Raw genomic sequence first — 23,615 nt, forward strand, 5'->3', positions numbered from 1 at the left:
TATGAGTGATTTTTCATTTGTCTGTCTGTCTGTAATCGCCAACAGGTCACAATTTTAAACCGGCATTCACCAAAAGGTAGAGTTGGTCATAAGCAAGAAGTCTATTGTTTTTTATGTAAAAAGGTCAACATAGTCCAGATTTCTAAAATAGTCAATTTTCATCCGTTTTACTCGAAATATGAACAGGGTTTGCATATTATGTCACTGAATTCAACCACCAATCATTGTCGAGGTCTAAAGGTAAAAGGTCAACATAGGCCAGATTTCTAAAATCGTCAAATTTCATCCGATTGACTTGAAATTTGAAGAGGATTTGCACATTTGGTCATCAAAATCAATCACCAATCATTTTTAAGGTCAAATTTGTTTTAGTAATTTTGCAAGTATCGTGCGTGCTCTGCACAACGTCTGTCTGGCATTTTTTTTTTTCGCTTTCTTTCTTTCTGTGTCTCTCTTTCTAGTGTTCTGGCCTAAGGAAGGTTAAGTGCTGCTAAAGCGGCCTGATGGCAAGGATTAAACTGGGTGGTTTACCTTTGCTTTTCAAGCGGTTCTATATTCTACCATAACTAATTTATATTCACACCATTGCTTGCCAAATTGGTAAATGTTGATGATTATAAAAGTCATCAAATATTTCGCTATAAATCAATTTTTCTTTATACATTCGACTGGTACTCAAACATATAAGCAATAAATTAAACAATGATCCTCTTTTTCTTCTTGGCCCATTGGTGGGACTTGTACTCTGGCCAAATCCCTGCCTCCTGATTCCCTGATTAAACACTGCGACAACTGACCTGGTGCCGAAAACAGAAAACATCTGATGAATAAGGACTACAGCAATCGCTAACATGGAAATGATGAATGGCACAATGGAAACTTTTCACTTATTAATGAGTTAAAGGTCATGTGAGTGAAAAGAGGGAAACAACTTTTTGTTTTGGGGTTGCCCATAGCATTGAATTTTGTATGTATACAATCAGTTAACTGACCATGTGACCTACACTATGCATGAGAATGACCTCAGTGGGTCATTTTATTCCATGTAGGTATATCCCTGTACCGTATATAGTTTGTGTACATATAAAAGAAGGTGAATATGTGCAGCTGAAATGGATGAGGTTAAAGGTGATTTATTGCATATATGGTAATTGTGACATTGCTGATTCCAAAGATGAAAAACTGTCTTAAACTTCTAGTCAGAGAGACTGATGTCTTTTGTGTGACCACCTGTAATACCGAATCATTTGCCATTTTAATGCGACCCATCACATTTTTTTCCCTAATTCCTAGATTATAAACTATGATTGATCCTAGGACATTAACAATGAGGACAATCAAAGTTCTGTGAGAAAGGAGCTGCAGCTGCAGAGCAATACTAAGGAAGTCTTCCATTCTGTTCACTGAATATCTACCAACGCTGGCCTAATGACTTTGTTGCTTCAAAAAGTTCCAACTTGGAGACAAGCATCAGGGAAGAGCAGTTAAATGTGCATAAAAGCCGTGGAACTTTACTGCCAGATTCCATCAGCTTCTGTTACCTTACCACCCAAACTCACCGTCAGCAAGTGCACCACATCCAGGTGAGCCTCTATAGGTGGTGTGCACTTGTGCAGGTGCAGAATCTCATGGAGGGTAGAATACAGTTGCTGCATTTTCCCAAGATTAACTTTATCATCCTGGAAATCAGATTCGGTGGCATGGATGGCGATCATGTCCTTCAGATGGATTCCAAGGATGGGAAGTTTGAAGCTCTTGCACTTTGCGTAGGCTTGACGGTACTTCCTGAAGTTCCCCGACATGGACAGAAGGTCTGTCAGATCTGCCAATTCCTGAAAAAGAGGATTTTCTAATTAATGGGACAAAGTGTCTTTGTCTCGAGGGTTACTGACTTAATTTTTGGTGCATTTCATGGAATGATACATCATTTGGGAGAAATAAAATGCGAAAATTATTTTGAAAATTATTTTGAAAATCAGCAAGAACCAGCCTTCCTCAGCCTATATAAATATTCTCTAATAGGAGTTAACAATTCCAGTTAATAATCCGATCATGTATTTACTGAGAAATAATTTGTTTCAAAATGCTGCTTCATGGGCCTATGTCGTGTGGCAGATGCATGTGGCTCTAAATATAGAGTTGAGCCTATTAGAAACTAGATATTTAACTAGATGGTACTCATAAAATACTTACCCTGCGCAGTCACCTTGGTGCGGGCCAACTCTTCTGTTTTTGAAGGGTTTTTTTATTTGATCCAATATGGCTACCTGACCATGCGACCGATGACCTCACAAGTTTATGACCTAATATAATTGACCTAATATAATTGTTGCATAGATCACGCTCAATAAATTTCAAACTGATCAGACTAAGCATTGTCCCTGTCGAATTATGACGTCATAATTAAGGCACTAATGACGTCATCGTTAACAACACTTATTCCCCATATGGAGTTCTTTACAATGAGCCATGGTTCAATTTTTTCCATGGAGCGGTTTCAGAGATTTAGAGGTGCAACGTTTTTCGATTTTTCCAAGATGGCGCCTGTACCACGTGACATATGACGTCATAAGTATCATTTAAATACTTCACAGGAGGAAGCGCACCTATGGTGAGAATTTCCTGTCCATCGGACTAACAGTTGCAGAGAATTTTTTTTTTCATACTGATCAGTTCAAGCATTGTACTTGTCGAATTATGGCGTCATAATGATGTCACCGATGACATCCTCATGGGGAGTACTTCAGTATGAGCCTCGTTTCATTTTTTTTTCATTGAGCTGTTTTGGAGATGTTATAATTATGAATAAAAAAATTCAACAGGCGGACGTCCTCCTATGGTAAAATTTCATGTCAATCGGACCAACGGTTGCCGAGAAAATGATTTTTTTTAAATGCAGACACGCACGTACGCCACACGTACGCACCCGGATGCCTAACCCCGCTTTTCGCTTGGCGAGCGCAGGGTAATAAAGGGTTATGAAGGGCAGGGTTATGAAGTCGATGGTTTGTCTTTGTGGGATCTGACGAATCACAAACTGACAACAAATCCTCCCAATTATCAGATCAGCATCAGCCAGCAGATTAACTATTAATGGGACAGACTAATGGTGATGCCTGATGGGTAAGATGGACGATTCATACCATGTGATAATCCACATAAGGGATAATCAAAGAGCCACACTGATTTAGAGTCCAAATATCCCTGTTATTGTTGTTCTTAAATATATATATATAAACTTACTAGGAATAGTAAAAGGAAGCCTTTTATTATTGTGCTGATTGAAAGAGTTTCAAAATAGGAGGTTCAGATACTGTATTTATTAACAGGAAAAAAAAAAAATTGGGAGTGATAGAGGCAGCGGTCTTTTACCTATACACCGTCTGGGTTAAAATTTTTGTCTCATTGAAAAAATTATAATAATTCCTGGAGGTTTGAATTAATTTGAAGGATCGTTTGCTTAATAATATTTTCTCCCTGAGGAGCGTTTCCATATTTCAGGGTGGAATAAAAGACAGGCAGACAGCATTAGCCTATTACTGGCAAGTTGCCCGTGCCGCGTGCCCGCAAGAGATTCTAAATGGGTTAGGGATGGAGACAGCAATGCAAATGCCATCTTTAGTCATCGAGCTGGAAAGCTGGGACAACAATTCACATATATTGCCACATCAGATGCAATTTAAATGCTCTATTGGCGGCGAGGTGCCATTTATATAGGATATATATATATATATATATACATATATATACATATATATATATATATAGTCATGTGAAAAAGTAGGTACACCCCATGTAAAGTTTTGACTTTTCAACATATTTCAACATACAGCTATTTGATCTTCATTTCAACAATATTGATAGATAAAAGTGATATAATATAACAAATATCATGAAACATTTACATTTTGTAGTCCATTGTATAATTTTATATAAACATCAATGCAAATTTCGCATGTGGAAAAAGTAAGTACACCCCTACATTTATCACTACTTCAAATACCTAAAATTAGAATCAGGTGCACCAGCTCAGGTGCAAATGATTATAACATCGTTAGGGAGGATCTTGGTGGAACCTGTCTTATTTAAACCTCAGATATTTCGTTTGGTTTGCTCTTTGTTGTTGAAGTGTGTGGCGTCACCATGCCTAGATCAAAAGACCTCTCTGGGGCCTTCAGAAAGAAGGTTATAGATGCCTACGAGTCTGGGAAGGGATTTAAAAAGATCTCCAAACAATTTGAAATCAATCATTCGACTGTCCGGAAGCTCATCTAGAAGTGAAGAAGATTCCAAACAACTGCCAACTTGTTCAGGCCAGGCCACATCAGATGCAATTTAAATGCCAGGCCGCCCCAGCAAGTTCAGCACGAGCGCAGACCGGAAGATGCTCAAAGAAGTCTCTAAGAACCCCAGAATGTCATCACGGGACCTACAGGTAGCTCTTGCCACTGTTGATGTCAAAGTGCACGAGTCTACCATAGAAAGAGGCTGCACCAATTTGATCTACATGGGAGGTGTGCCAGGAGGAAACCTTTGCTGTCCAGAAAGAACATCAGGGCAAGACTAAAGTTTGCCAATGAACACCGAGGCAAAGACCAGCACATGTGGAACAATGTGCTCTGGACAGATGAGTCAAAGGTAGAGCTATTTGGCCACAGTCCCAGAAGACATGTTTGGCGAAAACCAAAGACAGCATTTGACCACAAGAACCTGATACCAACTGTAAAGCATGGTGGTGGAAATATTATGGTTTGGGGCAGCCTTGCTGCATCAGGGCCTGGGCAGGTCACCATCATAGAAACCACTATGAATTCTTCATTGTACCAGAGGGTACTTGAGGATAATGTGAGGCCATCTGTCGGAAAGTTGAAGCTCAACCGAAGGTGGACCTTGCAACATGACAATGACCCTAAACATACCAGGAAATCCACCAAGGAATGGTTGAAAAGAAAGAAATGGAGGGTTCTGGAATGGCCAAGTCAAAGCCCGGATCTAAATCCCATCGAGATGTTGTGGGGGGATTTGAAACGAGCTGTGCATGCAAGAAACCCCTCAAACATCGCACAGCTGAAAGAATTCTGCATAGAGGAGTGGGAAAAAATTTCTCCTAGTCGATGTCAGAGACTGGTAGACAATTATAAGAAATGCCTACTTGAGGTTGTTTCTGCCAAAGGGGGCAATACCACCTATTAGAGCCAAGGGTGTACTTACTTTTTCCACATGCGAAATTTGCATTTATGTTTATTTAAATTATACAATGTACGACAAAATGTAAATGTTTCATGATATTTGTTATATTATATCACCTTTCTCTATTAATATTGTTGAAATGAAGATCAAATAGCTGTATGTTGAAATATGTTGAAAAAGTCAAAACTTTACATGGGGTGTACTTACTTTTTCACGTGACTGTATGTATATGTATGTGTGTGTATATATATATATATATATATATATATATATATATATATATATATATATATATATATACATTTCAGTAGCCATGGACTATATATATATATATATATATATATATATATATATATATATATATATATATATATATATATATATATATATATATATATATATATATATATATATATATATATATATATATATATATATATATAATATATATATATATATATATATATATACATACATACATACATACATACATACATACATACATACATACATACATACATACAGGGTCTGGCTGGGAGGTGTGACGATTTTCAGAAAACTCGTACACAGTTATTTTTAGTCGAATTTCAATTTTTTTTTTTTTAAAGACCATATATATTGCCATTTAATACACTGTAACAAAGACATTTTAAAAATGTAATTTATGTTTGAATTGGGTATAACAATGCAAGTGGGGGGTCTAGCGCATGCGTGATGGCTGTTGGTTACTCGTTGTTAGGCACCATTTCAGTAGCCATGGAGCTGTGGACGATTGAACATCGCGTCTTTGTTGTTGAGACGTTTATTCAAACGGGTAGTTCGGTGGTGCTTACACAGCGCAGATTTCGTACTCACTTCAATGTTGGTCGACGTGGCGCCATTCCGTCTCGAAACACAATATTGAAGTGGGTAAAAAACTTCAGGACAACTGGATCTGTGAGGCCGGGAGCAGCTCGGGGAGGTGATCGAACTGTTAGGACCCCGGAAAACATCGAAAGGGTTCGACAAGCTGTGGAGGCCAGCCCTCGTCGGTCAGCGGTACGGCACGCTCACGCTCTACGGATGTCAGACAGATCAGTTCGTCGAATTTTGCACTTGGACCTTCATTATCACGCGTACAAAATCATGGTGGTTCAAGAACTGCAGCAGAATGATTTCGTACGGCGGTTTACGTTCGCAGAAAGAATGCTGGAACTGCTGAGGGATGCTGCTGTGCTGAGAAATGCTGGAACTTTTCCACACGTCTGCAAGAATTCTTGGACAAGAACGGCCACCATTTAGATGATGTCATTTTTGAAACATGAATTACATTTTTAAAATGTCTTTGTTACAGTGTATTACATGGCATTATATATGTTGTCTTTAAAAAAAATAAAAATTGAAATTCGACTAAAAATAACTGTGTACGAGTTTTCTGAAAATCGTCACACCTCCCTGATGGGGACCCTGTATATGTATGTATATATATATATATATTGTTACGCAACTGTGATTAACACCACAGTTACGGATGACCAAATTGCGAGACTTTAACTCCCGAGGCGAAAACTCAATGGCGGACTCAAGTTCAACACCAACGCGCGGAATGGCGGGGCGCAGCAAAGGCTCCGCAACCTTATCTATTAAAATCAAACACCCAGGAAAACTGCGTTCAGATATTATGTACAAAAAGTAATATAAGGGTTTATTAGGAAAAGTAAAGCCAGTGAAAAAGCCCGCCGGTAAATCTAATAACTCTAATAAACCTAAATCGGGACGTCCCCACACGACTGACAGCAAACACAAACGAGGGAGATTAATCACGAAAATAACACGTCCCGTCGTTCAAAATATACGCGGAGATCGGGCTTATCTGTCTTTGTCGTCTTGTATTGTTGGTGTCCAGCACCGCTCCTTCCGGCCCGATCGCACACCACGAGGCCCCTCGCTCCAAGCACCACGCGTCCGACGCAGGCCAGCGGCTCCACTTGACCAGGGACAGGAAGGACTCCTTTCAACTCCACTCGACTCGACGCGGGAGTGCTGGCAGCCAAGTGCCAACGAACTGCTCAGTGCCAACTGGGTGTGCTCTCGTGTGTCTCCTGCGACTCCCTACAACCCGAACTGCACTCGAACTGCGACTGGAATGGCGTGTCCTCTCCAACTCTCCACCACCGCTCAACTCTCTGGTGCCTGCCTGCGTCTGCCAGTGCCTGCCACGAACTCAACTCAACTCAACTCAACTCCTGAAATGGCGTCCGACCGTCGCCTATATTGGTGGCCGATGACGTCACATTGCGCACTCCTCAGCCAATCAAAGCCTCCCGCGACTCCTGACATCTCCCCCGTTACGCGACCCTGCGGTCCTGGCATAACACGTGCCGGCCAGGTTTGTAGGCCTTTGGAGGTGCACACGGTGGCGGCCAATCATGGCGGTGTTTTTGACCTGGTTTCCTGTCAATTTAATACGAAGTCCTTGTCAGGGAAAGGGGGATTATTTAATGTTGCGCTAAGGACCTAACTAATGTTTATGTGGTTTGCAGTGCCATAAAGGACAAAGGTTTGATTACTAGGTGAGACTCACAGGGGCGTTACCTTTAATCCCTCACTATTTAACACTCGAATCTCCAGGTAGATCCACACTCATACATCTTACCCCGACAACCGCCTGAACATCAATAACTTATTACATGTAGAGTCCCTGTCACGACAGCCGAATACCTACCTATTCAGATCTACCTAGCTCTAGATGTTGCATTACCAAATTCATAACACAGCCCCCCCCCTGGAACCGTAGCTCCTGCAAGGTTCACCGCAGGGCTACCATTCCAGCCTTAACACTTACTGTCACACACTTAATTAACCTATGAAATAAATCAGGAAGGGCTGTGGGAAGTGAGTCGGACTACCTACCTACACTTCCTTAACATGCTGAACCCCTTAACCATCATGCAAGTATGTACATCTTCTTCGTTGTTCCTGTGGAGGGAGGAAACAACAACACACAACACTAACTTAACCACAAAACTTAACCATCTTTCCAAAACTCAAAACTCTAACCTTTGTACATACCCCGGTCTACAGACCGCGTCCCCCGGTGGATGCCACAAGACACAACCTTACCTGCGGGGCCATCCCCAATGCATCCCACTAAATTTCCACGGGCCCTGTCCAGATGTTACAGGTGAGTGACACGGCTCGGTGGATTTCGCCCACATTCATGCAACACAGACCCCTTAACCACTCATTCTCATTCCATAGGTCATCAAGGCATTTCAAAAATCAACAAAGCACTTATTTCCAATACACCCCCTGCAGGACCATGGCATTGATGTCATTCACGTGTGTGTGCATTCCTCAACTAGGCAGCGGGGAGGTACCGCACAAAAAGATGGTGGGGGCGCATCAGGCTGTGGTGCCCGCAGTCCCAAAAACAAGTCAACCGACTTACAAGTTCATTGCCCCCCCCCCTTTACCTCTTGGCCCCATGACAGCCCAACAGCCCCTTTCCGCCGTTACCTCGCCGGTGAGGGTCTCCACACACACCAGGCTCCTTTGCCTCCTGCTTTCGCGCAGCAACACGGGTCACCGGGGGACTTCCTCACCCCGCGGCGCCCAACCAGACCCTCCACCGACGAGCTCCAATTTCCAGTTACCACCGGCTGCCAGGGGTAATTGCCGCAGAGGGGGGCCCGCAGGCATCGCTTCTCAGAGCTTGCTCTGTACCTGCGGACACACACACCTTCCCCACCCACAAGACCCCAAAACACACTTCCTCCCCCGCTGCCATTCAATTCTCCACACAACTCAGCACAATTCAGTACAATTCATAGATGGTGTAAAAGGTGTTACAAGGCTTGCCATGGCCTGCCAATGTGAAATCCCATTCACAGTTCGAATCATTGAATCCTTACACATTTCCATTAGCACATTTCCAAAAAGCACAATTATCGCCCCTCATTATCTCCAATAATCATCACTCACTCTCCAGGTTCCACTCTCACGACCACATCAAAACACCTAACCACAACACAAAAACATACGCCACCCACAAGACACTGTGGCTCCCATTCCATCCCCTCACCGGCCATGTCATCACTCGCTCTCACCTCCCAACTCCAAATTACATGTCCCCAATTTCCCAAAGCAAATCCTGAAGCCTGGGACAGTACTCCTTAAAACACTCACCTCAAGTGCAGGTAGTTGCAGGTTGGTCAGGTTCAAGAGTGCCATCCACCACACCTAATTTCCCCCTCACCCTTCCAATCCACTCCGGAGCCTCCCGACCCATGTAGGAGCTCAATCTATCCCCGTGAACTATCTGTGGAAGGGCATGCGGGCCCATCTGAATTTTGAACACCACATCAGTCACCTGCCGAAGCACCACCCCCGGCCCTTTCCATTTTGCTCACCTGTTCCTCTGCCTCCTCCTTCTTAGCGAAAGGGAGCCGCCTCGGCGGTTGGCGAACAGGCCGAGCCTCGCCAGTGCTAATTTTGTGCCTGACGAGACTCGTGCGTCCAACATCCTCGGGGGAGAGAGAAAAAACACCCAAGTTCTTACCAACCAAATTGTGCAACGTCTCTACCTGCTCCGATGTTAGGCCCTCTTCAGAGCGTGTCATCATGTCCCGCACTCCCTCTGACCAATCACATTTCCCCAAATTTTGCCCTCCTTCCGGCTGTACTGGCAAGCATGTGGATCCACCTCCTCCGGTGACCTCTACTACACTACTGCATTTGGCTACGATGGCTCCGCCCCTTATAGTGCGGGGGCTGTCGGACAAGTTGAGCAGCCTGACTGCCAGCATAGGCCCACGGGTGTCTATGAGGGTGCGACCCACCATTAATTCCTCCGTCCCCTGCGAGGACCACGACTCCACTAGCCCCAGCTGGCCAATGGGTTGAGCACCTGCTGCTAACTCTGCCATCACGACTCTCTCGGACCTGGGAGGCACGGTCACAGTGCGCGGCACCTCCAGCCACGTCCCCTGCACCTCCTCGTCATCCCCCAGTCCCATTAACTGCAGCCTCTCGGTGCCCAACCACATATGACCACGCCCAAGGTCTAATTGGCAGTCATGTTCCACCAGGAAACTCAGTCCCAACAGACACTGATCGCACACCCCCGCCACCCACACAACCACGCTGACCTCCCGGCCACCCAACTCCATCCTCACCACTCCGCGTCCCAATATTGGTGCCGTTGCCCCCGTAGCCAGTTGAAGGCTGTGTCCTTCTACCCTATCAATTTTGTCCCAGCCTCCAACACTCTGGTCTAGCACACCCGGATTGATAATGGTGTCACTGGCTCCAGTGTCCACCACAGCCTCACAAAATTCTCCCTCAATTTTGCATCTAACCCTTAGATTACCCGTGCCAATTTGTCCGCAATTCACTACTTCCACCAAAGGAGGGCGCTTCTCCACACACTTGCCAGCCGAGCATGGCCCCGTATGCTCGGCTCGTTCTAGTTTCCCGCACACTCTACCTCTATTGGCCCAGGCGGAGGTGGTGGTCCTCTGTCTGGCATCTGTGGACCTACTGGGGGCCCCCTCCTTTCTGGACTGCGAAGCCTGTCAGGAGGTGGGGGCCCATATGGTTGCCGACAATTCCTCTGACTGTGCCCTCTTCTCCCACATCTAAAACAAGTCCCCAAGAACGGACCCCTCTGGTAGCCAGGTGGAGCCCCCCTTTCTCCCGGCCCAGCCCGATAAAAATCAGGCCGTCCTGATGGCCAACCTGGACCACCCTGTCGTGACTCGCTCCCTGCAATTTGTCCCCCCATCAAATTTGTCAGCTGGCGGCTGATTCCCCTTAACATTCGCCCGATGTCATCCTCTGGCTTTTCCCGATCCCGCACCTCGGTCTGCCGTACCGTCACAGGTGCCCTCTCCGATGCGCGGTTCGACCTTCTCAAAAAGGTCAGTCTCGCCGCGCATTCCGCTGCCCGGTGCACCGTGGGTGGGTCCTGTAACTCCACCAACGTCCGGACCTCAGGATCAGGGAGAGCCGCCATAAATTTTTCTATCGCCAGCTTGTCCCACGCCTGTGCTGGTAGGTCCCTGTATGCTATCCTCACAGACTGGTATATATCCTGGGCCAGCTCCTGCAACGTCTCATTAGGCTTTTGCCTGCGATGCAGCAGCTGTGCCCTGACCAGGTCGCACCTTGCGCCTGTCCCGTACCTGTTATTCAAGGCCTCACAAATAGCCTTGCTGGTCAATATTCCCTCTGGGACTACGTTCAACACGTCGGCGGCTGACCCACGCAGTGTCGCCACCAGATTCCCCATGCGCTCCCGCTCTCCCCAACCATTGAGCTGAGACACGCACTCAAATTGTGTCAGGAAAGCCTCGAGGCTCCCTGATCCGTCAAAATGTACGAGGGGGATTGTTTTTCCAGAGACTCTATTCCCCGATTCCTCTCTGTCCAAATCCAGTCCGGGGCCAAAACACCCCCCCAACTGGGTATTCCGTTTCGGAGCCTCTGGTGTCCAAATGTGGCTCGTGGTGAGGGTCTCCTGGGTCACTTTAATCTGGTCCTGAAGATGTTTAACCGACCTACTCACCTCTTCCTTCAGGCTCTCTTGAACCCGACCAACCTCCTTCTTGATGGTATTGTCCCAGATCTCCAGTCGCTCCTGCATAAAATCACTCACCCTTTCATTATCCATTAGTGGCCCCCACAGGCCTTTCTCAATTAACCCTTGCTCCTGCTCTTTTATGCGGGTTTCCAACCCCCTCACCTCCTCGGCCAATTTGCCCCCCTGTCGGTTGAGCAGTCCCCATTCCTCACTCTGCTGTAGCATTCTGGCATCCACCCGGCCCCGATAGCCTTCCAGGTCCCCATTTGCTTTATCAATTCGAGCATTTGTGGCACCAATCTGACCCTCCAACTTTTCCCCCATTTGGACAGCCTGGGTCACGCCCTCCTCTATTTTTGACATTAATTCTTCCCGTTTCAATTCAATTTCCACCCCTATGGCTTTTTCCATCTCCCCCATTTGAATTTCTACTTTACCCTCAAATTTCCCCAGTCCGTCCGTAATTTGGTTTTGCACTCTCCCTTCTATGCCATCAATTCGTTCCCCCAGCTGCTGTGCCATTTCCCCAATTTTTCCTTCCAATTGTTCATTCCTTTCCTTTATTTCATTCCTCCATTCCTTCCCCTGGGACTCCATTTTACTTTCCATCCCTTCAATTTGTTCCTCCAATCGATCACTCATTCCCTTCATTCCTTCCCTACATTCCTTCCCTTGGGACTCCATTTTTCTTTCCATTCCTTCAATTTTTTCATTCAATTCCCGACTGGTTCGCTCACTCTCGGCCCTCTGAGCATTTATTAAATTTACTATGGTCTGGAGATCTATCGGGGCCGTCCCAGCGGCGGGGAAAGTTCCAACGCTATCCTTCATATCCCCCATTTCCGGCTCACTCCCGACGCTGACGGAGGCCTCACTACGCACCTCCATTTCGTCGACCTCCGACATCCGCCTTTCGGAAGGTTGTTTCCCGCGCGCGTATTTATTTTAATACCAAAAACACAATTTAAATTTGACGAAGACGCGATATCGCGCTCCGTATGCCCAATTGATTATTAAATTTCTCCGCCTCGCCTATCCAAATTTTGCGTTCGAACGTCGGACGCAATGTACGCCCGACCGTGTCGATGTCTCGCCGCGGACAAAAAAATTTGTCCGACGGATTCGAATCCTACACTCCTGACACCACTTGTTACGCAACTGTGATTAACACCACAGTTACGGATGACCAAATTGCGAGACTTTAACTCCCGAGGCGAAAACTCAATGGCGGACTCAAGTTCAACACCAACGCGCGGAATGGCGGGGCGCAGCGAAGGCTCCGCAACCTTATCTATTAAAATCAAACACCCAGGAAAACTGCGTTCAGATATTATGTACAAAAAGTAATATAAGGGTTTATTAGGAAAAGTAAAGCCAGTGAAAAAGCCCGCCGGTAAATCTAATAACTCTAATAAACCTAAATCGGGACGTCCCCACACGACTGACAGCAAACACAAACGAGGGAGATTAATCACGAAAATAACACGTCCCGTCGTTCAAAATATACGCGGAGATCGGGCTTATCTGTCTTTGTCGTCTTGTATTGTTGGTGTCCAGCACCGCTCCTTCCGGCCCGATCGCACACCACGAGGCCCCTCGCTCCAAGCACCACGCGTCCGACGCAGGCCAGCGGCTCCACTTGACCAGGGACAGGAAGGACTCCTTTCAACTCCACTCGACTCGACGCGGGAGTGCTGGCAGCCAAGTGCCAACGAACTGCTCAGTGCCAACTGGGTGTGCTCTCGTGTGTCTCCTGCGACTCCCTACAACCCGAACTGCACTCGAACTGCGACTGGAATGGCGTGTCCTCTCCAACTCTCCACCACCGCTCAACTCTCTGGTGCCTGCCTGCGTCTGCCAGTGCCTGCCACGAACTCAACTCAACTCAACTCAACTCCTGAAATGGCGTCCGACCGTCGCCTATATTGGTGGCCGATGACGTCACATTGCGCACTCCTCAGCCAATCAAAGCCTCCCGCGACTCCTGACATCTCCCCCGTTACGCGACCCTGCGGTCCTGGCATAACACGTGCCGGCCAGGTTTGTAGGCCTTTGGAGGTGTACACGGTGGCGGCCAATCATGGCGGTGTTTTTGACCTGGTTTCCTGTCAATTTAATACGAAGTCCTTGTCAGGGAAAGGGGGATTATTTAATGTTGCGCTAAGGACCTAACTAATGTTTATGTGGTTTGCAGTGCCATAAAGGACAAAGGTTTGATTACTAGGTGAGACTCACAGGGGCGTTACCTTTAATCCCTCACTATTTAACACTCGAATCTCCAGGTAGATCCACACTCATACATCTTACCCCGACAACCGCCTGAACATCAATAACTTATTACATGTAGAGTCCCTGTCACGACAGCCGAATACCTACCTATTCAGATCTACCTAGCTCTAGATGTTGCATTACCAAATTCATAACAATATATATATATATATATATATATATATATATATATTATTATTATTATATTATTATTATGACTGAAATATGCGAAATGTATCATATTACTGACTTTCGTGGCATTAAGGTGAGAGGTTATTAATATAGTCTGGGAACTGTGATTTAAACACTTAAACTGTGACAAAGTTATATCAGGGTCGAAAATATTGCATTTAACAGGCTAATATGGGAATTTGTATCCTGGAAATCAAGAAACAATAGAGATTCCTGAAAAAGCAGAAAATGAATGGATGCGACCCTGAGTAGTTGGAGAAGAGCAAAGCGGAAACGGGCTCATCAGGTGATACATTGAAAGTGACAGCGTGACATAAAGCAAAATGACCATAAAGCACCAGATCACTATAACTTGGTGCTCCGAACATCAGCAGGAATACCCGTTGGCACTGTACCGTGTTATCTTCCTCAGTAATGTAGGACATCGTTTCTTTCAGTCGAGAAATCGTGCTGTGCGTGAGTGCACCGACGACTGCCATCAGGGTGTTGAAGTTGCAAAGATGAAGAAGATTCTGAAACACAATTACATCATCTACTATAAAAGAGAGCTGTTGGTCTGTCTGTGTCTGTGTCGCCATTTTTCTCAGAGTTGGCCGAACGGATCTTCGTCAAACTTTCAGAGGTTCATCAGTGAGTGTCTGGGCGTGTTTTAGGCAAATATATATATATATATATTGTTGTGGATTTGAGAATTGTGTTTTTTTTGTGTGTAAATATCACCCTCCGTAGTGTAAAGGTCAAAAGGTCGTCCCTTAGTTAGTCCATATACAATCACGTAGCAAATCATAGATTTCCCTTTTCAGTAGTTATCTCCTTATTATGTGTATTAGTTTAAGGCTCTGTCTTCCATTAATGGACACTGCATTGCACCGAATTGAAATAAGGTAGATTCCCTTCCAATTCCCCATTTGTCAGCAATTGCCAACTGCACTCCACCATTAGCCACGAGGTAATTTCGGAGAAGAAAGGCGTGTCTCCGCCATCGTCATCGGAAGGTGGAGCCAGCGAGCCCCCACCCGCCAATCAGGACTGGTGAGATACCAGCACAGGCGTGGCGCGGGTTGATCGCGAGGCGCGATATAAAAGCGCCCGCACAAGCCTTTTGAGAGTGATGCGGCAGATGAGTCTTTGGGAAGCACGCGACGCACCCCCACCTGAGACGATTGAGGAAGTGGATGACCAAGGGAGCTCCCACGAACCAACGAGCTTGGAGACCATCGCCGTTTTGACCACGGCAGCTTGAGCGGTGACGGCAGTTGCAGCCACAAAGCAACGTCGCCGTACGAGAGACGGTTGAGGAGAGTCGGCGGCTGCTCAACTTGGGCCGCGATCATACCAACCACCCGCATCCTCCCCGCCTTGTGATCCCGCCTCGTCCGTCCAGCCATTCCTCTGCTCCAGCTGAACCTTCCTCTCCTTCCAGTCCTTCGTTCCTGCCTTCATCCCCCGTGTAAGTGTGCTTGTAGTCTGTCTTTTGTCTTGTCCTGGGGTTTAAGTAAGACCGTTTAGTTAAGCTCGTGTTGCACTGTGTCCTTCTTGTCCGTCCCTCTTTCTGCCTTTATTTTATTATCCTTCCTCCTCCTTGGTTTCTTTTGAATTGTAAATAGTAGTAATAAATTATATTCGTATTTCCTACTTCTGTCTTCCTCTTCTTCACATCCGTCGTCTTTGTGATTTCCCTCATTGAAAACCTGTGGCGCGATTTTGGCCAACGTTCAGGATCGGGTTAGTCTCTGCTAATGGTTCGTGCCGCGGTTGCTAAACCGCTCGGCAATTAACATCTGTCCGCGGTTACGAACGAGGTTGTGCACCTGCCTCTTTGGGGGTAGCTGTGCAACTTCAGGACTCACGTCGGTCAGTCAAAGACAAGGGGGTTGATCCCCCCTTGATAAGGGGAAAAAGGCCGACGGAGAGACCCGTAACAATATATATATATATATATATATATATAGATATATATATATATAGATATATATATGGATTTTTAAAAAATGGCTCGATTGTGCCGAAGCCTTTTTAAATTAATGACAGTTATATACAAGTACACATTCGCATAAATAAATACAAAACAATCACCAGACATTTGAACAATTACAGAAGTGTATGAGGTTGGTAGTAAGGCATCTTCTTCTTCCTGATGGCATCACATTTAACTCAGAAACGTCATGAACGGCACATTCACCAGCATATATTCAACAAAAAGGTGATGAACCCCCTTCCACTCTGCCCCATCCCCTTCCAGGTGTATACCCAGGTAGTTTTGGTAATTTTATACCTTTGCGACGTAGATGAATTTAGAGAAAATAGCTGCACGTTGCTGCGCATTTGGCTTGCTCAGCACCATCAGCTGAATCCACTGAGTCACGCCATTGAACAAAGCAATGGAACGCTCCATAGTTGGATTATCTACCATCTTCCCATGTACCACGTAGCTTTTGTAGTGTGAAAACTGAAAAAGGTACAGCCAAACAACAAGGAATGCATTATGGTCACACTATCAGATTGTAGAAAACCTTACAGAACTTGTTTCTCCAATTGAAAAAAGAAACCGAGGTCAATCAGAAATAATTTGGCAGCAAAGTTCCGACATGACATCTCAGTACATTGATTATTACCCTGCGCTTGCGAAGCGAAAAGCGAGGATAAGCATTCAGTTACATACGTGTACGTGTCTGCATTTTAAAAATTCATTTTCTCGGCAACTGTTGGTCTGATTGATACGAAATTTTCACCATAGGAGGACTTCACCATTTTATTTCACCATTTCACCATTTTCCATCCTGTAGAATATTTTAATAATTATTATGATGTTATAGGTCACGTGGTACAGGCGCCATCTTGGAAAAACTTCGCACCTCTATATCTCTGAAACCACTCCATGGAAAAAAATTGAGACCTGGCTCATTGTCAACCACTCCCCATGGGGAATAAGATTTGTTAATGATGTTGTCATCAGTGCATTCTTTATGATGTCATAATTCGACAAATACAACACTTATCCATGCGATCATTATTTTTAAAATTTCAGCAACTGTTGGTCTGATGGACACGAAATTTTCATCACAGGAGCGCCTCCTCCTTTAGAATATTTTAATGATAATCATGACGTCATAGGTCATGTGCTACAGGTGCCATCTTGGAAAAACCGAAAAATGTTGCCCCTCTATATGTCCAAAACCGCTGGATGGAAAAAATTGAAACGTTGCTCATTGTAAAGAACTCCATATGGGGAATAGGTGTTGTTAATGATGAGTCATTGGTGCCATAATTATGACGTCATAATTCGACAGGGACAATGCTTAGTCTGATCTGTTTGAAATTTATTGAGCGTGATCTATGCAACAATTATATTAGAGAATATATATTTATGATGTCATCGCTCACGTGGTCTGGCAGCCATATTGAGTCAAAGAAAAAAATGTTTAAAAAAAACAGAAGAGTTGGCTCACAACAAGTTGACTACGCAGGGTAAGTATTCTATGAATACCATCTAGTTCTGACACGTTTTTGCTTAGATGGAATGCTCCTTTTCCCATTCTCCACCATAACCTCAGCAACTTATTCAAGAAAAATTCTGAAGTGATTTGAAAAAATTCCCTGCAACAAGAATTGTGTAAATGTACAGTTACGAACCGTAAAATGCGTGCGGCCTATAATAAGAATAAATAAAAATGGAGTTCAGAGATTTCCTGTTTGTACATGTTACGCTATAAAGCATTTCTTCTACGTCAATGATTATGCGAGTAGTTTAGTTTATTACTTTAAAGTCTAGTCCTGTAAGGACTTTAACTTTAAAGTCCTGTAAGGCAATACTTGTCGATACGTTTTCAAATTCATAACATGTGAAAAATCAGCTTTTTGTCCAAAAAGCAATATTCGTTTTATTACAAACTACAGAGTTAAAAACACATGGGAAGGGTCTTTTAAACTCTTGTTTTGCTTTTCCGAGCACGATCTATATTTCCGACGAGATTCCATTTTGTCTGAATCTCGATATTCCGCCTCAACGCCGAGAGGAAAACCAGAACATATGATTGGTCAAAGTGGTGTACAATGCTGCTGTAATATTTTGTCCAATACTGCTAGACTAGGGGTTCCCAACCTTTTTGTGTTATGGCCCCCTTGGCTCCCAGAGCACATCCCCAGCACCCCCCTCCCTTTCGCGAGGGTCGAGGGGCAAAGCACGTATAAGCAGGCTAGGGGGCTCTGGGTGCATGCCCCCCAGAATTTTTTTTATTTCTAGATGCTCTGTGATGCATTCTGAGAGGTGTTTTTTCCTTTAATTGGCTATTTTGTTTGTATGAGAATTGGTAAATTATTACACAGAAAATGAGGAATTCCAAGTAGCCAACATGAACATTTAGTTCCATAGTTTTTTTCTGTTCCTTACTGGCTCCCAACTACATCGTTTTTGGAAGAAGCAAATAAAGCAACGTCGCTCGAATGATGCATGTTTGATATGAGATTTTAATATTATCAGTAGCAACACTATGGACAGCATAAAATAGAACTGTCACACAAGAAAACTGTATGAAAAGGTTCCAAGTCAAGAATATGTGAAAACTAAAAATCTCTGCTGTGTCTGTATTTAACGCAGTGTGTTATAATCTCACAAAAAGAAACTCAATTCGACAACAACTCAGGTAATCAAAACTAGGGACGTGGTGCATGCGCCGTAAAAGTGAATTAAAAACTCAGTGGGATGGTTGAAATTGCATTTTCGCTACCAATTGGGGTATCTGTGGTTGAGTCACAGTCAGGGCACAGCGGAGGTCATCTTCCATGTGGAGCCGATTACGCTGTTTCGATTTGATATTCAACAGCGTGGAAAACCCCGCTTCGCAGAGATATGTAGACGAGAATGGCAGAAGCACCCGAATAGCTATCTGGCTGATATTAGGGTAGCGACCCATTCCCACCCAAAACTCCGTCAAGCTCTTCTCTTCGAATGTGTCTTTGGCAAATGAATCGTTTCGGAGATCCAGGAATTCATCTTGCATTGCCTCCGGCAAATTACTCCATGGCCCCCCGAGAAATACACCATGGCCCCCAGGTTGGGAACCACGGTGCTCGACTGAAGGTTTTTGGAAGTGACCAGGAGGCAATTTGTGTTCTACAGTGATCAAGTATATAATTCAATTGAAATTAAATGAAGGATTTAAAGGCTGTAGAACATTCCCCCCCCCCCCCCTCCCCGTCCCGCCGTTGACACGCCTTATTTTTGGTTCACGAGTTATCAAGTGACCACTATATTCGTCATGTGTGTGTGTCTGTCTGTCTGTGTGTGTGTGTGTCTGTCTGTCCGCAGCATAACTACCCGATGACATCATCCGATCTTGATGAAACTTGGGTGGGAGGTTGATATCATGACCTAGTTGTGTCCTGCCTAGAGTGGGCATATTGCGCCCATTGTGGGCGGAGCCACGCCCGAAAAAGATGTCTTTTTAGGGGGTAATCGAGTTCAAGCTACATCTTCTCCGAGGGGTTTGGTGGAATCTGATAGGAGTTTCGATATTTGGTTGGGCCAATGTCATGTGTCAAGCCCCACGGAGCTCGATTTTTAATTTTTTAATTTTTTTACTTCTTTATTTATTTATTATTATTATTTATTCCTTTTTCATTTTTTTTTCACCGAATTTTCGGTATTGTGTAGCTAACTAACCTCATAACTGTTATACATTATTTTCTATCTCATTTCAAGGTCAGTAACCTTCGTTCTGACATTTCCAAGCCTGGCCTGTCCAGGCCTGTTTCGGTTATAGTCCGTCCTTTGTCATTGAATACCGCTCGCTCGTGAACCATCGTCGTCTCCTGACTTGTACACCACTTTATTTAACACGTTAAAATAGTTGTTCGTGCCTGTTTGTGTCCTTTATGACATCCCTTAAAACAGTAAGTTTCCTGTTTGGAATGATTTCAAATTTTGTTTGAGTGCCAGAAAGGCGGACAGACTAAAAACAATTATTTTACACATCTGTGCGCATGCCCGATCGGGACAAGATTCCATACAATAATTTGCCAAATTCAGAGTGAAAGTACTGCTTCGTTAAACTGCAGGTTTATGTTCCGATTCATGTTCTACAGTGTTCAAAATATAACCACCACCTTTATTAGAGGCCATTTCCCCCCGCAGAGCAGGGGTAGGTCTTTTTTTGGGCACCGTGGTCCCCTTTTTGAAGCAATGTTTTATGGCCGGATGCCCTTCCTGCCACCAACTCTGTTAGTCGCCTCTTGCGACACACAAGGAATTACCAGTGAACTGGTACTCAATTTGCCGACCTCAGAAGGATGACAGGCTGAGTCAACCCCCCTGGCGTTAATTCAACGATCCACCGGGATTTGAGCCCGGGATCCTACGATCCCAAGCCGGCACCCTAACCGCTAAGCCAACACGAGGGTCGTTCAAAATATAACATTAAATTGAAATGAAGGTGTTCCTCGATCATAGACCAATGTCTGTAGATGGACAAACAAAGTGAAACAATTATTGCTTAACCCCGCTTTTCACTTCGCACATGGGTAACAAACACAGCTAAATTCAGGAAAACTCAAAAATAATGCTCATCTCATGTTTTTGTGCAATATTTCTGCAATACAAGGTGATTTTTTAAATCAAAGAATGCAAAATTAAGGATTCACCCTGAAAAGTACAGATGAGATTTATCTGGAAGTTTGGATAAGGAAGGATAATTAATTTAAAAACAGGATTGAAAGAGGACTTTATACAATCACACAGTCAGTGAAGTCCCCAACACCACTATACTGTACACAGGAAGTCAATTCTATGTCAAGCTGCTTGTAGCTGTGTCAAGCTGCTTGTCGAAATAATTTCAGCAGTGAGAAATATTGGAGTAAACAAATATGTATTGTTTCACAAACCAAGATTCTGCGAAAGTATTTGTATTCAAGGAAAGTGAGATGCTCCGCCAGTTCCATTGCATCCAAGTGGTCGAACAGGAGCGAGATGTTGCGTTTGATCCTATTGTCCTTGGGTCGTTGCGTTACCTTCCGGATCCACTCACAAGATGGGCTGTCCCGTGAAACATGCAGAACATGTTATAATCGTGACAATTTGAGAATTATATTCAAGGCAAGACTGGTCCAAACCGTGCAGAAACATAATAATGGTTACGACGAACGGCCAAGTCCAGAAATCATTGTCTGGACTTGAGGAATATCAAGAATGAAGTTTTCACACTTACATGATGGCGCTGTTTATGATGTTGCAGTGCTGAGAGCCCCCAATTTTCGACGCCAAAACTTTGAACTCTGCCACCTGTTCTGCCAGAACAGTGTCAAACTGGAATACTGCTGGGCATTCCCAAATCCACTGCCTGGGGACAAGTATTTCACAAGCCTTTAGTTCATATCATGACTTTTCTGTTGTCCAACAAGATGCTGGCACATCCATCTGTTAATTTCCATGTGCTAAACTAAATAAATGGCTTTTAAGTGATTAATGTGTTAAGAAATAGATGTTTTTGAGGAACAAAATAAGGGTTTGCTTGTTCTCCCTCCTCCCCCATCAAAGAACAAACATGGCTCATGATTCTGCGATTCCAGGTTTAAATCCCATATATTAATGTTGCTTTGTCTATTATGTACTAATATCAAAATTTTTGTAAAATTACACTAATGTCTCTTCATGCCCTTGTCCTGCATCTGAGAAATGTACAAGCCTTACATCACCATAATAAAAACAGCAGGACGTCGCTTAGAGCTCAGGATGTGTTCCTGGAGAAGAGAGCGCTAATCGAAAATGCGCTAAAAGAGGTCATTATACCATTGTTTGTAATAAGGATATGCGTTCCTGCCAACATTATTCCTTACTCATGAGCGGCATGTGAGAGCTTCATTGGGGTTTCGGTAATAGCGCTAATAATAATACAGATGTTAAACATTATTTTGTAAATAAAAATAATAATTGCTGTAACTCCAGCTTTGCTCTTACTCCTAAATAGCATCTGTGGGAGACGAGGTAGGAGGCTCTCATCCTGCTGCAAAACGAAGGCGGAGTAAACAGCGCTGATTGGTTCAGAGCGTATGCATACAGTACAAACAATAGCGGTAATTGGTAATCAAGTAATTGATTAATCAAAGAATAAAAAAATCCTGTTTTTGCCAAAACTCGTGCTCACTATTGTGCCCAAATTTCAGCCTCCTGGCTCAAAGGATGGCCGAAATATCGAAATTGAGGTTTTTAGAAATTCCAAAAAAGTGGATGACCTTTGGCCTATGTTGACCTTTTGGCCTATGTTGATCTCAAAAATATTTGGTGCTTGGTTTCAGTAAGCTGATATGCAAATCCAATTCAGAATTCAAGTCAATCGGATGAAAATTGAGGATTTTAGAGAAAAAAAAGTGGTTGACCTTTGGCCTATGTTGACCTTTTGGCCTATGTTGATCTGAAAAATAGTTGCCGTTTGAATTTATTTTGCTCATATGTAAAGTCTTCAAATTTCAAGTCAATCGGATGAAAATTAAGGATTATAGAAATTCCGAAAAAAGTGGTTGACCTTTGGCCTATGTTGACCTTTTGGCCGATGTTGATCTCAAAAATAGTTCCTGTTTGAATTTAGTTAGCTGATATGAAAATCCTATTCAAATTTGAAGTTAATCGGATGAAAATTGAGGATTTTAGAAATCCCGAAAAAAGTGGTTGACCTTTGGCCTATCTTGACCTTGTGACTTATGTTGATCTCAAAACATAGTTGGTGGTTGAATTCAGTTTGCTGATATGCAAATCCTATTCAGATTTCAAGTCAATCGGATGAAAATTGAGGATTTTAGAAATTTGAAAACATTGTTGACCTTTTAGCCTATGTTGATCTCCAAAATAGTTGGTGGTTGAATTCAGTTAGCTGATGTGAAAATCTTATTCAAATTCCAAGTCAAGTGGATGAAAATTGAGGATTTTAGAAGTTAAAAAATAAGTGGTTGTCATTTGGCTTATGTTGACCTTTTGGCCTATGTTGATCTGAAAAATAGTTGGTGGTTGAATTCAGCTCGCAGATATGAAAATCCTATTCACCTGGTTAAATTTAAATTCTGGTGGTTAAATTCTGGTTGGTGGTTAAATTCTGTGACCTGACATGCAAATCGCCTTCAAATTCAAGTCAATCGGATGAAAATTGAGGATTTTAGAAATTTGAAAAGATTGTTCACCTTTGGCCGATGTTGACCTTTTGGCCTATGTTGATCTCCAAAATAGTTGGTGTTTGAATTCAGTTACCTTATCATTCAAGTTATCGGATGAAAATTGAGGATTCTAGAAATTTAAAATGGTTGTTGACCTTTGGCCTATGTTGACCTTTTGGCCAAGGCTGATCTCAAAAATAGTTGCTGATTGAATTTATTTAGCTGATATGAAAATCCTATTCAAATTTCAAGTCAATTAGATGAA

The 23,615-nt window shown here is 43.7% G+C and overlaps 2 protein-coding genes across 2 annotated transcripts in view; one reads left to right on the top strand and one right to left on the bottom strand.

Moving 5' to 3' along the window:
- LOC137424937 (ras guanyl-releasing protein 3) overlaps positions 1–23,615 on the bottom strand; it is a 100,941-nt gene that overhangs the window by 58,070 nt on the left and 19,256 nt on the right. The window contains exons 6-10 of the mRNA XM_068112844.2: positions 21,415–21,546; positions 21,092–21,242; positions 16,488–16,661; positions 14,608–14,724; positions 1,560–1,832 (exon numbers count right to left, since the gene is read on the bottom strand). Of these exons, the coding sequence (XP_067968945.2) occupies positions 1,560–1,832; positions 14,608–14,724; positions 16,488–16,661; positions 21,092–21,242; positions 21,415–21,546 (847 nt within the window). The remainder of the gene's footprint in view (positions 1–1,559; positions 1,833–14,607; positions 14,725–16,487; positions 16,662–21,091; positions 21,243–21,414; positions 21,547–23,615) is intronic.
- The window catches only part of UROC1 (urocanate hydratase 1), a 369,204-nt gene that overhangs the window by 57,967 nt on the left and 287,622 nt on the right, over positions 1–23,615 (top strand). The window lies entirely within an intron of this gene.

The sequence above is a fragment of the Myxine glutinosa genome, chromosome 4 (assembly GCF_964187855.1).
Source record: "Myxine glutinosa chromosome 4, kmMyxGlut1.1, whole genome shotgun sequence".
NCBI lineage: Eukaryota > Metazoa > Chordata > Myxini > Myxiniformes > Myxinidae > Myxine > Myxine glutinosa.